Here is a 15,802-nt window from a genome sequence, read left to right on the forward strand (position 1 = left end):
TTGACAAAGAGAAAACAGAAAAAAAAAAAAAAAAGAAAAATGAAGTATACAACACAAAAAGACTGTAGCGCCATGAAATGTATATCTCGGATCTTAACATATCAGACGTTTCGTTTTGCGCGACTACGAGTTCGTTTGCGGCGAGATTTTTCGCTGGATCGACTACCAAATCGGTTCCCCGCGTTTCGAAGCACGCTTTTAAATGAGTCTGGTGATGGGCTATGGAATTCTTTCATGCATATTTATAATTGTTACCGAGCGTACGATTACTGTACTGAGATGGATAACGTGATTTTCAATGTACAGATAGTGGGGGGGCCATGTGAAGTAGAATTTTTTTATGTGAAGTTTTGTCGTTCAAAAAATTCACTTTAAAAGGTGATTAAATGTAAATGGATTATAGAGATTTTTTATTGATCAACGATTTTTCTTTACTTTAACAGAAATGATGTGAATTGTAATTTTTTCATTTCTGTCTCTAAAGTATTTCTATGATTTTTTTAATGGTGACACTATAATTAGTTTGGAATTTATTACAGAAACAGAGAATGTTTTGTGCTTATGATAATTTGAAAATCACATAAAGAAATCCCTATTTTACTTCTTCCAATTGCTCTTACATGGAAAATGACTTTATCACCAGTATCTATCAATCTACAAAGCCTTGAAGTATTAAGGTCCTTCGGACAGAAGTTCTATCAACGTGTGAAGACAATTACTACACAACTTTTTACTGGTATAAGAAGTACATCGACACCGCTGCATACACCTTCCTATCCACTTTATCAAGACTCTCAAAAGATTCCAGTATTTCAAGACCTTTTAGATGATCAAGTCGACACTAACAGCCAACACTATCCAATTTTCTTTTCTTTCGAATAAACCACCAAACACGAGAACCCAATGAAATACACACGTTGTCACATTCGCTTAATTTCAAACGAACATCATCGATCTTACGAACAGATCTTACCGTAGAAAGATAAATTGATCTGAAAATTTGACATGCTACACGAATCGAACGTCCATTACCAGGCGAAATTCCACGGCTCCCCGGAGACCTCCCCACCCTCTACAGAATCTCGCAATTCACCTTACTATTGTTCTTGAAAAAAGAAAAAAAGACGAAGAAAAGTATTTCGTTTTCGACACTGTTTGGCTTTTGCGAGAGTTCAACGAGCCTCCCGAGATCCGTCGAGTCGAGAGAACGTAGTTGAGCTGAATTATAGCGGTGACACAGTGTAGATACAGACAAACACACACACACACACATTCACACACCTAACTAAAATACACTTCCGTTTCCGGTTTCAAGGATCGAACGCGACTATATAAATAACAAAAAAAAAAAAAAAAAGATCGATAACGAAACATGCGACTGTCCAATGCCAAGTAGAATGCTAAGCTTCGTTAGACAGTACACTGACAAGCGTTTCTCGGTGATCTCTACAGGGTGACACGTTAAGACTGGCTTTTTAGAATCGCTTATGTCTCGTAGAATCTGATTAGAATGTTATTTCGTTTAATAATGCAATTTGGTTTTGTTCTTTTTTTTTTTTTTTTTTTCTAAACGTAGTGTTGGTTTCAAGTAGTAGACACACATACATACACACACACACACACACGTGATTAAAACAACGAAATTGAGGATATTAAAGTTCGTCATCGCAGATCAACCAACAAGTCGATCAAAAAGCCTAGCAGATCTCGTTAGATTCTGATAACTTAAAGCCTGAACCTCACACCATGCTCCTCTGTTTTCTCAATCTTTCGACCTGTTCAGAAATTAATCCTCTCACGGCGCAGGAATAAACGATTTGAAAAATATGCGTCTCTTTTCGTCGTCTGAATGATTTGAATTTGAAAAGTGAAATTTGATCTACGATAATAGTAAATTACGATTGTGCACGATAGAAATTGAGGCGTGAGAGATGCTGGATCCACGTGTAACGTTGATCTACAGGATGATCCATAAGTCGCTTCACCGTTTAAAAATGGTGTAACTTTATTTCTATTGCACGTTTCGAAATTTGCGCTTCAGCTTTTGGGACAAAGATTATCACATTTTTGAACGGTAGCGCGACTCACGGGACACCTTAACAATAAACGTGAATTATAGGAAAATATATAAAATGCGTTCGTTAGCGTTGCGATAGAATATTTTTCAGACTGCGAACATTTCAAATTTATTCCCGCATTGTTACAATTGTTTTCCATCGAATTATGCGAGGATCTGTCGTGCACACTACAAAAGGGTTAATTCGTAGATTCGCTAAAAAAGAAGTGTACGACTTTTGTCATCGAACAGAAATTAGAGATGAAAATCCAGCGGTGTGCCACCGTGTAGAAGTCATCCCCGTCGCGCGAGAAACCTGCGTAGTAGCGCCTTGTAAAGAAACAAAAAAAAAAAAAATATATAATATACATACATATAAATATATAACGAGCGAAAGAGAACGAATGAGTGTGGAACGTGTGACAGGAAGAACGAGAGCGAGCGAGCGAGACTGCGAGAAAAAAAGTAACATTACCCTAGCGTCAATTTTCTACGAAAAGAGTTTTCTACAAAATTCACACCATAAGCGTGTATCTTTATCGTATCGCGCTTATCGTATGAATCTATGTATGTATGCTACACGCAAGCGCTGGTACGAATCTCTTGACGTTTTTTCTAATTAGAAACATCCTTCGCTAAGTTTGTTACCAAATGTTTCGAGGATCGGTCGAGGAAAGACACATTCGACGATTGTTTCGCTGTAAAATCGAAGAGAGCAAAACGAGAAAGAGTGAGAGAGAGAGAGAGTGCAGCCCCATAAAAAAAAAAAAGCAAGCGTAGTAGCGGATATAAAGATTAAGAGCTCATATAGGTGCTTGTTCGAGACGCACTAAAATAATTGTAAAAGCGAATAATATGGAACCAGATAAAAAGAAAAAAAAAAAAATATGAAGTGAAGCAATCACGAGCTATCGTTCAATTATTGAGTTCCGTATCGGTGTTTAACTTTTCGCACTCGACGGGCCCGTTCTTTCCTTTCCTCTTCTCAACTTTTACTTTTCAACGATTAAAGGAAGAAAACGTAGCAGTACTTATCCTACGAAAATTCACCGTTACAGTGTCACCGATATCTCGAATGAAAATATTCTACTATTGTATCAGCCGATCGAGTGCGTAAAGGATTAAAAATCGATCGAGTATTCCTATCGCTCCGCGAAGAATATAGAGTTCGATCGTTGGAGAAGCACACGTGAAGGTAGAACGATTATAAATGGTGTTTTGAGAGGAGAAGCGATGTTGCGATTGATAAAAGGGTTAAACATGTACATTACCTTCGTTCCATTGTAAAATCCGTCGTCTGATAATGCCCAATGGTGTAGTTTTACCACGAGCTAAATCGATATCATTCGCCAGGAAACGAATACGCGAAATTCGAACTGGTAACGTCATTCTAGCCACCGTCGATATTTCGGTTCTATACGATGTCTGACCGATATCTAACCGGAGTAAGTCGTGTAAAAGAGTCACCTGTTATATATACAACATCGACTCTCTAGTCGCGGAATATCGATTTCTTTGGTTTTGCAACCTTCCGTTCTGTAGCCTCTCTAATATCGCGACAAAACCGATCGACGACACATTCGTGAAAAGAAAGAAGAAGAAAAAGCACACGCGTTCAAGACGATCTTCCTTAGCCGAAGCGTCCGCTATTGTATTCACGGAGCGCTATAGCCTGTTTCGATTCTTACCGTGTAGGGTCAGCCTAACGTTTCAGCGTGTTGCGAGACGATCGAAAGATAATAGTGGCTAGAGAGTTCTTAATGTATTGTTTTAACGAGAATTTGTTAAAATAAACGCTACACCATTGTTCGCAGAGTGATTTAGCCTCGGCCTTGTAATTAGTGAGGCCGAGTGGTGTTATTGTGTTTTTGCGACGAACAACACAAAGTACACGTGTATTTCACGTACATGTAAGTGTATATGCGCGCGTGTGTACAATAATATGATGCTGCAGCACTTCGTTTAGGCCAGCTCGTGGCTCGAGCAAAATAAAAATATATTAAAAGAGAAGAAGAAGAAGAAGAAGAAGAAGAAGAAGAAGAAGAAGAAACGTGAGGTGTGAATTTGGAAGGAGTCGGTTTTTCGGACGAGGGATTTAGTCGAGATAATTCCATCATCCGCAACGTGGTATAGCACACGTACACACAAGTTACACCAACGAGAGTCTTCATGTTCGTTTGATCCAGGGGTTCACGTGACGACGAGGAAGAGAGAAAAAATGTGTAAAACGGGCGGACGGTTTTTTTCGTCGGGATCACATCAATTATAATTGCGGAGAACGGTTGATCGGAAGGGGAATGAATAAAAAGAAATATTTAAAAAACATACCGCGTACGAAAAGACTCTATAGCGAAGGAATACATTAACCACTTCTTGAGACATATACGTATACTTCTTCTTGTTTCCGGTTCTCTAGCCTGCGATTAAGTATATTTTATTAAAGGATAAATAAATAAAGGAAAAAAAAAATATTACAGCAGATAATCGACTAATGAGCATAAAAAGTAAAGATGCATGCAAAATAGAGAGTAAAAACAATTTAGTGGCCACGGATTATAAGGCGCAATTGAATTTAAACGCGAAGTGAGTTGAACTAAGAGAAAAAAAAAAAAAACAAGAACAACAACCAAAGAGGCAAAAATTACAAAAAAAAAAAAGATGTAAAGAAATACGAAGCAGATTAGTTCTTTTTCTAACGAGCGAATCGTTTTTTAAGTGACACGTAGCTGGCTAATTAGAAGTTAACTGGCCAATATACTTTTATAAACTGTACGAAAATGGAAAAAAAGAAAAATCTAAGTATTCACGCGCGTTTAGACATCAGCACTTTTAAAATATACTTGCCATAACGAATGCCTTAGCAAACAAAAAAAAATTATAAAAAATAAAATATAAAACGTTACTGTACATTGAGGTACGACGACGAGGAAGGATATATAAGTATAATAAGTATACATACAATGTCATATACATACAAAAATACAAAAAACAATATATAGAACGAGAAACAAATTGACAAACCAGCCAAAAAAGCCAATGCACACATCAACGGTAACAATTAGTAGCGAGAGAGAGAGAGAGAGAGAGAGAGAGAGAGAAAGTGAGATAAACATGATTACGCAAATAACAACACATATATACACATGTACCTTTATGTTCGAGATCGTGTATCTGTATAAAATGTACCCGCGAAAATTGCTCCCTGTATATTTTATACATTTAACGTTGTTATTTAAAGAGAACAAAAAAAGAAAAAACAAATGCAAGCAGCAAAAAGTGGTTATAAAAATTCAATTAAACGAAGCATACGCGAGAAAAGAAACACGTACATACATATATACATACATACACACAGAAAAAAAGATAAAAACCAGTGTACATGAAAAAAAAGAACCTCTCAGAAGCGCACTAAAATAAAAAAAAGTATAAGAGATGATGATATGCAAAGTGAGAATATATTATTAAATGTATTTAGATTAAGATTTGAATTATTAGGGGACGAGAGAAAAAAAATGAAGAAAAAAAAAATAACACACAAACGATCATTAATCGTGTACATAAAAACATCGTTGGCAATATTCGACTTCGCCCGTCCATTTAGTTTCTAGACCACACGTCTCTACGAATTGTTCCTTTCGAGCCAGCATCGAATAGGTCAGAAACGATTGAAGATAATTTGCGCCTGTAATTCTTGTTAATCTATCGTTAACACGTTGACATAATTTAGTCGAAGTGTTTTCTTCTCGAACAGAGAATAATTATAATATTTTAAAATATATCATTGTTTATGTTTAAGATACACTTCCAAGTACTCCAAGCATTCATTTTATTCTTCGTCATTGTTATTGTCATCGTTGTCATCGTTATTGCCATGGTTCACCGTCATTTTCGTTTTTATCGTTTTGCACTTCCTTTCCACAACTTCCTCATCTCGATTTCACAAACGATTATTTCAAGTCATCGGTTTTGTATGTGTGACTTTGAACACGCATTATAGCGATGCATAAAATTCAATCAAAATGAATTTATGAATAAAGTTTCACATCGTGGTACGGGATGTATAATGTTATTTTTATGATCGATCAATTGCACATTGTTCAATTACTTTTATCACATTTTTTGTTACGATCTTTATTATTTTTTGTTCATTTCGATGAAAATTTATCACCTATTTCTTTTAATTCTAGCCATTTTCAATGGAGAGAGAGAGAGAGAGAGAGGTTATTCTTGCTTTTAAATTAAAAATTAAAGAGATTATATAAAGTAACCTAAATATTTAAGACTTATGTTTTTAATTGCTAACGAAGGGTATTATTTCTACGGAATAATTGTACAATATACGAACATCTTTACACGCATTTCAAGTACTCACATTCTGTACAAAAATTTATAACTACTAACTAATAAACAAATTTCGGCAATGAGTTAATTAAACTTATAGTTGGTTTCACATTCTTTCTTTTTTATAAAGTAGTGGCTAATCTTGTGAATAGAAATATCGAAAGAAATTTAAAATATATCGTAGAAACTTGAACTCGATTATCGACTGATATCGAATTATTCGAGATAACGATGGTAGACAAAAGCAATGAAGATTCAAGTAGTTCCGAAGATGAAATAACGAAAAATGCATTAAAAGAGGCGACAGATCATCAGTTTCTGAAAAACAGCTATTTTTTAAACTCAAAATCAAAAGTATCAGACGTTTCTGACAAAACAGATCAACAAAGTAAGTATCATAACCTCACTTTTATTTCTGTTTTCTATTCTTCATGTTTTATCACAAAACATTGTTGACAATTAACTGCGCATGTATTTTTTTAGATAATTCAATCAAAAATAAAGATTTAACAAACCCGGTATCATTAAGACCAAATTTAGAACAAACGAAACAATTTACAATTTTTGGTGTAGAACCAACATTTCAGCATTATGTTGCAAAAAAGCTGGATGTAATAATAGAAAAGTACGTAAATTACAGGAAATATTAGCTTTTTGATAAAACATTTAAAAATAATTAACTTTTTGAACATTCCATGTACTAACAGAGAATTTTGTCATCAGATCTATTAAATTTAAGAACAAGGAAACAAACAATTTCATAAATGAAAAGGAGAGTGAAGACTCTAATTATGGTATAAAATTACTTAAATCTTCAGCAGAATTTTTAACAGCTAAAGAAGAAGTTGATGAAATTCCAAAACCTAGAAAAAGAAAAATTGAAGCAACTATGGATGATGAAGCTAATTTATTGAAATGCAGAGAAGTTACTGTTGATCCTGAAGTGATATTATCAAAAGAAGAAACTAAAGCCTGGATAGAGAGACGTAAAGGAAAAGAGTTCAAATATAAAAGACAAAAAGATGGTACTTTAGTTGAAGTAACCTAGGTTATGTTTGATTGTTTCCTCACTTTAAAATTAATTTGTAATATGTACATATTCAAAAAAATGGTTTTGTATAAAAATTTTACAATTTAAAAATATATTATTTCCTTCTTCAATATTTACTCCCTATTATAACTAAAAATGATTATCATTACTATACTTTGTTACGTATGAGTTACGTTTGAAAATGATTGCCGGAACGTAAAAAAATCTTGTGTACTTAAAATTGATCTAATCAAAGAGTTTATAAAAATATTAAAATATTAAGAGATTAATATTGTAAATAAATTTACAATAAAATCATGGATATCCAAAAAATAAGCTTCGCAAATGCAGATAATATTTGCAAATTGTATGTGTCACATCATTAACCTCAAACTCTGCTTACAAACAAAACCTAACCTAAAAATAGTAGATGTAATTTTCGTCTGTCTTTTAAATTATTTTTATGAATCATTTCCTTTTTAATCCCGATCTTTTATATTTTTAAAATTTCGTCATTTTGATACACATTACACAACATATATTTATTCGTGTTTGTTATTAATGTAAAATAACCGTAACTAATGAGAATTAAAAACACCTTGTTTCTAACATTTTATTGTCTTTAGGTGCAACATGCGACCTCGTCAATACACCTGTCCACGATGTGATGTAGGATATTGCAATGTTGATTGCTATAAGTCAGAGGCTCACTTAGAGTGTTCAGAAAGTTTTTACAAGCAATGTGTGGAAGATGAATTAAAACTTCAGGAAAGAGGCCTAGAAGGTAGGCAGAAAATGATTGAAATTCTTAAAAGAGTACATGAGCAAGATCTAATAAATATGCAAGCATTGGAAAGTGATGAAGAAGATGAAGAAGATGAAGAAGAAGAAATATTAGATGAACAGTTAGATTCAGATGATGATGAAGATGTGAGCAATATTTATGTTCTTATCAGTAAAACATAATATTTTCTTATTTTCATTTAATTGAATGTCCTCTGCAGGTACCAGATTTAGAAAAAAGATTGCATGATATAAACTTAGATAATGCAGATGAGGTATGGTCTGCATTAACAGATGCTGAAAAGCAGGAATTTGAAGCACTGATAAAAAATGGTGATATAGAGAAATTGCTACCTCAGTGGGTTCCATGGTGGACATATCATACTAAAAAGAAACTTGTTCAAGAAATGGATCAAAAAAATGATGAAGAAACAAAGGAACTTCCTCCCTTAATAGATGTTCCTATATTTAATGAATTGCAGGTAAATTATAGAACAAGTGAATTTATTCAATATTCTAAATATCATAATTTTATTATAACAGAAGTTCAAATGTTTTATTTTTTACAGAAAGCTTCTCCAAATGTCCAGTTTAATGTAATAAATGTAATCTATGCATATGCATATATTGCAAACTATTACAATGGTGACTATTTAAACTGTCCAGTGGAAGCTATGGTTGTCTTTCTTGATTTATGTGATAACATGAAATTAAATAAAGTTTTCGAAAATCCCGAATCGGCGATAACTTCCGTTGTCCATAAGATTATTAGTGTAAGTAGTATAATAACCAGTATGTTTTTAGAAATAAAGATATTCAAGAAATTAAACATGTTTTCATTGTTTTCAGTGTAACTGGTTACCACAAGATGAACAAACTCTATTAGGCTTCAAAGAAGCTGGAAATATGATAATGCAGGGACCAGAAAAGAAAAATAAGTATCTTTATATTGCTGTTGCTTTTTCTGAGCTGCATAGACTACTAATAGCAGCAAAAGAGGAATTGTCAAAAAATAGAAACAAAATTAGGAATAAAGAATTTTCCAAGAAGTTTACCCAAAGATATAATATGGAAAATATTAATTTATCGAAAAAAGTTTTTCTTTTATATTGTAAAAAATTAGAGTATTACTTATCATGGACTAAAAGCTGTCATGCAAATATGAGTACATAAAATTTTTGAATAGGTCTGAATTATGTGAAGACTGAATTGCACAAAGACAAAGATATGTACATATGTATCTTACAATGTCCTTAATTAAATACATATATTTTTCTACACATAAAATTGATGTTTTAAGCTGTGCTTATAGTGGATGCGTATTCAGAAGAATGAAACATCTGAAGACTGCAGTGCATACATTCATAAGAATCTGTATACATATTTGATTATTTTGACGTATTGAGTTCGTCAGAATGCTAGTTCGTCTGAATACGCATTCACTATGACCACAGCCTTAACCGTATTAAATTCCATAGTTAAAATAAAACTTTAACGCGTTCACTCGTTAATTTTCTTCGTCGAACAGTTTCATTTTGCTTCATTTTACATAGAAGACAGCTTGTTGGCACGAAAATTCAAAATTATTTCACTTACATCGATCACACGGACGTCCATAATGTTAATGATGCAAAATTCAAACTGTCTTCGAAAAACGAAATCGATATATCAATTTTTAAAACATCGATTTTTCAATAAGGTGAGTGCATATCGATAAATCACATTTCCATTCATTTGATTATTTCCTACGCGATTATATGAAAGAAATAAGATTTTAATCACTAAAACTTGACATTCGCATATAAATTTGAAAAAGGTGACAGAACACTAACGACTAACGATCAACTGCGGAAATTTAAACATCGAGTTCGAGGAATCGATAGGTCGAAAACGAAAGGCGGTCTGTCAGTACGACAAGCAGACGATATTTACAAGAATCATACAGCGAGTTGATAGTGGGCAAAATGGTGGCAGACGAGAAATTATTTTTCTCGAAAGCCGTCCAACATTTAGCCAGATGTCTAGCTGCGATTAAACCTACACCATGGGAAAAGGTACGTTAATTTATCGATTGCGTAAATTAGCATGCTATATACGTATCCATAAAAACTGACATTTATCTAATCAGGATTAGGTTAGTTTTAAGGAGCTGTCAGCTGATATCCTGATATGTCATCTAGTGATATAATTCGAAGGACAATCCAGTAGTCAACTCATGTATTAATGATACGTTTGCAATCAACAATTCACCTCACAACGCTTCTAAACAAATGAACTTTGACATATACCTCAGACATAATTATCTGTTTATAGGATCGTTTTTACAGGCACGAGTTTGCGAATAAAAGAAATGTAAAATATATGTACTTTTATACATTAATAAATTTTCTAATTTTTTCCTTTTGTGATTATTAATTTACAAAATTTTGTTTTAGTTAATAATTTGTAATACATCACACACCATGTGAATTAAGAAACATGGCATTTACAATTGTACTAATCATTCAAATATATAAAAATTTTTTATAAAAGCTTTTGCTTTGAATTAAATAATTTTTTGTTTTTATTAAATTCGTTTGTAACTGATTTTCATGTGCATTTGGTTTTCAATAAAGTAATAATTCTTCTGATAATTTATACTATGTGGATATTTAATATACCTTTCTCAGATTATTAAAGGCAATACATATAGTAACATTATTAAATTAAGATTAATTCAAGAATGTGACAGCAATTAATCAATGTTATTAAGTGTAATAAATGTTAATAGAAAAAATAAAATTTTTATAAGGTTCACATGTGTGGAATTTGATGTTGAATCATATCATATTTGATGTTTATAGTTACGACAATATCATTAAGAATTGCTTTTTATAACATTTCTCAGATAATTTTTTGATTAATATAGGTCACACAGTTGTTCAAGTTATGCCCACAAGAATCTACCCAAGGTATATACCGGCTGGATCAAAGAGGTCAAGATGCAACCATTGCACTGGGAATATACTTTTTGGAATCTGGTATGCAACATCGGGATCGAATATTACCCTATTTTCTACGGTTACTGCGTGGTCTTCCAAAAGCTGTGTGGTTGGATGAGGTCAGATGTTCACCTACTGAACGCATTCCTGTTGCTGAACGCTTTAGTTTCTGCTTAAACACACTGCTCAGTGATGTTGCAGCCAGATGTGAATTTGTGCGTGAAGAAATCATTTCTACCCAAGTAGAAATACTGGCAGTTTTAACAAATCTTATAAGAGGATACAGGGATCAAAATGGTAGCAGAGGAATGCAAGCAAAATGTAGGCATTTTTTCTATTATTAATTATATTTTATTTAGTTATATTTAATTACATTTGCTTCTTTTTTCAGTGTCATTATGCAAATGCTTAGTTCCAGTTTTAATTGGTTTAGCTCGATCAATGGGCCGCTTTGCATATACTGATCCGCCGCTTTTATGTCGCATTTATCCAAGACCAGAACCTCCTCTTTCAATACCAAACACAGAAATGCGCTTAACATTGGATAAGAAGCATCATAGTTTCTCGAACTTCCGACCAATTATTCCTCGATCGTTAAGTGGCAACTTAAATCCTCATCAGGCCATAGATACTGCACCAAATCTATTAACAGTAGAACACGAGTATCCCAGTACGAAACGACCATCGTTGCAGTCTTATTCTTCGGTGCCCTATGATCCGGCCACGTATTTTTTTAGTAGATACGGATCAAGCTTTAATCAATTCCCTCAAATGAGATGCAATGAAAGTCCGGAAAGAAGAGCTGGCATGCAATTTAATGTGGTGCATTTGCAAAGTGTATTGGCTTTGGCAAAGAAATTGCTCACTAAAGAGATTTTAACGTTTCTTGACGAAGAAGCTCAACAAGTTAGTTGTATTATTTTATAATAAAATGTTACACTATGTCATTAAATTTATTTAAACATTTATGTTTTGTCCAGGTTTATAATTCGGGACAGGTGCAGATATTTCCTTACCGAACATTTAACGAGACAATGAATTTAGTAATGGTCGCTCTTTTACGAGAATTATTACAAAATCAACGGGATTTGCCTACCCCTTTCACAAGAGACGTACAGGAGTTCGTGAAAGGTCTCTTTTTATCTGGCCAAACAGAACTGCAGTCGCGTCAACATGATGCGAGCGAACGCGAAGATATGGATACTAATTTTCGAACTGTAAATAGATTTAAAGTAAACGTTATGGCTAATTCTGCGTGCGTTGATCTCCTTGTCTGGGCAATTGGTGATGAAACTGGTAAGCAAAATCATAAATCGGCGTTTGTGAATAATCTCAAAAACCCACATCGATTTGTTTTTAATAATTTTATTGTGATTTAATTAATATTATTACTTAAATCAGTCTTCTGTACCGGTAGGATTATCTATAGATCATTACGTTATTTTTCCAGTGAGAGACCAGTATGATTTGTCCGCGCTATTCGCAGATATCAGTTCGATGCTGATTGGCGAGGGTATTCGAATTTAGCTTATATTGCATACCGATTGATTATCCTACATCTATGATAACTTTCAATAGTTTTAACTAACGAATACACCTTCTACAGCCTGACACTGCGTTAACGCGGTTCTCCTGTTAGCTTTGTTGGTTTAATTGTATTCTATTCCACTAAAAGTAATTCTCTTACCTACCATTCTAACTGTTTGTTCAACTATTAATGCGAAAACGAACAATGAATATGCATAGGCAAAGCTATTTTCACGATACATACACATACTTCTGTGCACTGCCACTTTAAAGCATTGTCACTGAGAGTTTCATTTTCATACAGAGTTCTTCATTCTCTGGAAGGATCTCTTAGAATTAACAACAGATATCCGATCCATGAATGAATACATATTTATATTTCTGAACATAACACATGAAAGTATAATTGTTTACAGGTGCAGATGGTTTATGCGGTCGTTTAGTTGAGAAAATTAACTCTAATCATGGACCAAAATTGGTGCTGGCTCATATGCCTCTATTAATGGTATGCCTTGAAGGGTTAGGAAAGTTAGCACAAAAATTTCCTAACATAGCTAGTACATCTATATATTATCTTCGAGATTTTCTCGTTGTCCCATCGCCTATACTTCTCAAGCTACACCGCCAGCAAAGTGAAAAAGGTAGCATAAAGTTACCCAGCAAAGTTAATGCATTGTATTATACAAATTGTTACTTTAAAGGAAAAGATATACACGATTCGAAACAAACTACTTCATCGATACAAACAGCATTTGAAAAACTAAGAGATGCAGCTATTGGCAATCTGTGCATCGCTCTAGAAGCTGCACATTCTGTAAATCCAGATTGTGTGCCAGCATTAGTTGCCAGCGTCTCGAATAGGTTATTTGCTGCCGACATATGCGACGGGTACATATTATTCAATTTAGCAACCTTAATTAATTCGTCCAATTTGTACCTTGATTTGTACGATATCTGAATCATTTGTTTTAATACCTTTAGTGAATCTGATGACAGGACGAATAGTGAATTAATTTCAAAAAACATAGTAATCATGTTGGGACACGTAGCAGTTGCGTTGAAAGATACTCCAAAGACTATGCGTACAATATTCCCATTTTTTCAACAATTATTTTGCCGGACACCAAGTGATCTTGATTTTTTGATTGTTGACCAATTAGGATGTATGATTATTGCGAAATGCGAATCAAAGGTTGAGTTTAATATTATTTAGTAATTACTACGTAAAATGGTTACATCCACGAATTAGAGCATAATAAAGTACACGTGAATGCATTTTGGTTTTAGATTTACGAAGGCATAATGCAAATGTTCTCTATGTCACTGGGCTCCAGTACTGCAACTTATGCTTCGAACGATGACCGTAAACAGTATTGTCACGTAGCTAAAGCAGTCACAAATGCTCTTGCAAATATAGCAGCAAATCTGCATGGTGAAACAGAGTTGAACGACTTGCTGCTTCATTTACTTGAATTGTTTGTTCAGCTCGGATTAGAAGGCAAGCGTGCCAGTGATAAGGCGTCAAATAATGTTACAGTAACGGTAATTAAAATTAATGTTTGATAGATTTTTGATAGGAAACTAAGTTTTGATATAGCTTAATTCGATATTTTATATTATCTACTAGAAAACAACCACAAGTGCAGGAAACTTGGGTGTGCTTATTCCTGTAATTGCTATATTAGTACGACGTCTTCCGCCGATTAGACACCCACAAAAAAGACTACTAAAGCTTTTCAAAGATTTCTGGCTTTATTGTGTTGTAATGGGTTTTGCTGGCGACCAAGCATCAAGATTGTGGCCTGCAGAATGGTACGAAGGTGTCAAAGAAGTTGCTGTGAAATCGCCGTATCTTATTTCCCAAACTAGTGCTCGACTCGAGATGAGAGAATTACAATACACCTCGGCTGTACGCAACGACAGTGTTTCTTTGAACGAACTGCAAGAGTTAAGAAGCCAAGTATTAAAATTAAGCACTCGGTATATATCTCTTCCAAAGTTTTATACATTTTTTTTTAAAAGATGGATCAAAGTATCATTATTTTTTCATAGGACTAACGATATTTCGCAATATGTAACGAAATTACAGTTCGCACAGTGCACGTATTTATTGTCAGTCTATTGGCTCGAAACATTGAGGGTCGCAAACAGCCCTGAACCGAGTTTACAACCAATAATGGAATATTTGTGCGACACTGATTTGCAAAAAGATAAGAGCGGTATGTGGCAGTGCATATGTTGCGTTGCTGATTCCGTCTTTATGAAATTCAAAGATGTAATGCAGCGTAAGCCGAAAGACGAAAGACGTGAGAAAGAACTCGAAAATCATGCCCAATTTCTTCTGGTATATTTTAATCATGTGCATAAGCAGATTAGACGAATAGCTGATAAATACCTTAGTGCGTTAGTTGATGCGTTCCCGCATCTTCTGTGGAATTGTAAAGTACTTTGGAGTATGTTAGATATATTACAGGTATGAATTTTCTTTCATTCTTTTACATTTAAGTATTACTATGTTTAATGAAATTATTGTTCTCATAGATATTATCGTTCTCGTTACAAATTGACCCCAACGAAGAAACACCAATTTTACGAATACCTGGTACACCATACAGTATTGAACTCATGGACACGCTCGAGGCAACAGAGGTACGTATATGATTACCACGCTCATAAATTACTCAAATATTGATATTACATTATGCGACATAGATCATCGTGAAAGATTTCACTGCGAGATGTAAAGGCATAGTGCAAGAAGCCATGAAGTGGGCGCCCCAAGCCACTATATCACATTTACAAGAATATGTAAATCAGATTCCATCTTCTGGACTGAAACATCATTCTGGTTTATGTTTGTCTACAGACGCAGTACTTGAGTTTGTGGACCTCGCTATTCCGACATCAGCATTACCACATGTAACACAAAACCCTTTAACATTTAATACTTTATAATATCTTAATTTAAAAATAACAAAATGTGCTTCTTATAGACCAATTCATTAGATAAACGACCACGTGGTCCAAAAGGAGCTAGTTCTTGGCTATTGTCCATGATGTCGACACGATCAAGATATGCCGGAG

General features: G+C 34.0%; 3 protein-coding genes across 3 annotated transcripts in view; all 3 read left to right on the plus strand.

The window, feature by feature from the left end:
• Positions 1-6,615: 6,615 nt before the first annotated feature.
• Positions 6,616-7,445, plus strand: LOC108572651. Its single transcript, XM_017934913.1, has 3 exons — positions 6,616-6,785; positions 6,881-7,022; positions 7,121-7,445. The coding sequence occupies exons 1-3, from the start codon at positions 6,629-6,631 to the stop codon at positions 7,443-7,445; spliced, it is 624 nt and encodes a 207-aa protein (XP_017790402.1). The 5' UTR covers positions 6,616-6,628.
• A 290-nt stretch (positions 7,446-7,735) lies between these two features.
• On the plus strand, positions 7,736-9,383 carry LOC108572652 (zinc finger HIT domain-containing protein 2). The gene is made up of 5 exons (XM_017934914.1): positions 7,736-7,794; positions 8,054-8,357; positions 8,432-8,692; positions 8,780-8,983; positions 9,060-9,383. The coding sequence occupies exons 1-5, from the start codon at positions 7,745-7,747 to the stop codon at positions 9,381-9,383; spliced, it is 1,143 nt and encodes a 380-aa protein (XP_017790403.1). The 5' UTR covers positions 7,736-7,744.
• Positions 9,384-10,174: 791 nt separating this feature from the next.
• The window catches only part of LOC108572796 (phosphatidylinositol 4-kinase alpha), a 9,943-nt gene continuing 4,315 nt past the window's right edge, over positions 10,175-15,802 (plus strand). Inside the window, 13 exon segments of the mRNA XM_017935096.1 lie at positions 10,175-10,264; positions 11,119-11,512; positions 11,583-12,097; positions 12,172-12,487; positions 12,642-12,704; positions 13,135-13,606; positions 13,700-13,910; positions 14,006-14,260; positions 14,346-14,698; positions 14,771-15,191; positions 15,260-15,367; positions 15,431-15,637; positions 15,712-15,801. Coding sequence (XP_017790585.1) covers positions 10,175-10,264; positions 11,119-11,512; positions 11,583-12,097; positions 12,172-12,487; positions 12,642-12,704; positions 13,135-13,606; positions 13,700-13,910; positions 14,006-14,260; positions 14,346-14,698; positions 14,771-15,191; positions 15,260-15,367; positions 15,431-15,637; positions 15,712-15,801 — 3,495 coding nt within the window.

Source organism: Habropoda laboriosa, unplaced genomic scaffold (genome assembly GCF_001263275.1).
Source record: "Habropoda laboriosa isolate 0110345459 unplaced genomic scaffold, ASM126327v1 scaffold22, whole genome shotgun sequence".
In the NCBI taxonomy this organism is placed as follows: domain Eukaryota; kingdom Metazoa; phylum Arthropoda; class Insecta; order Hymenoptera; family Apidae; genus Habropoda; species Habropoda laboriosa.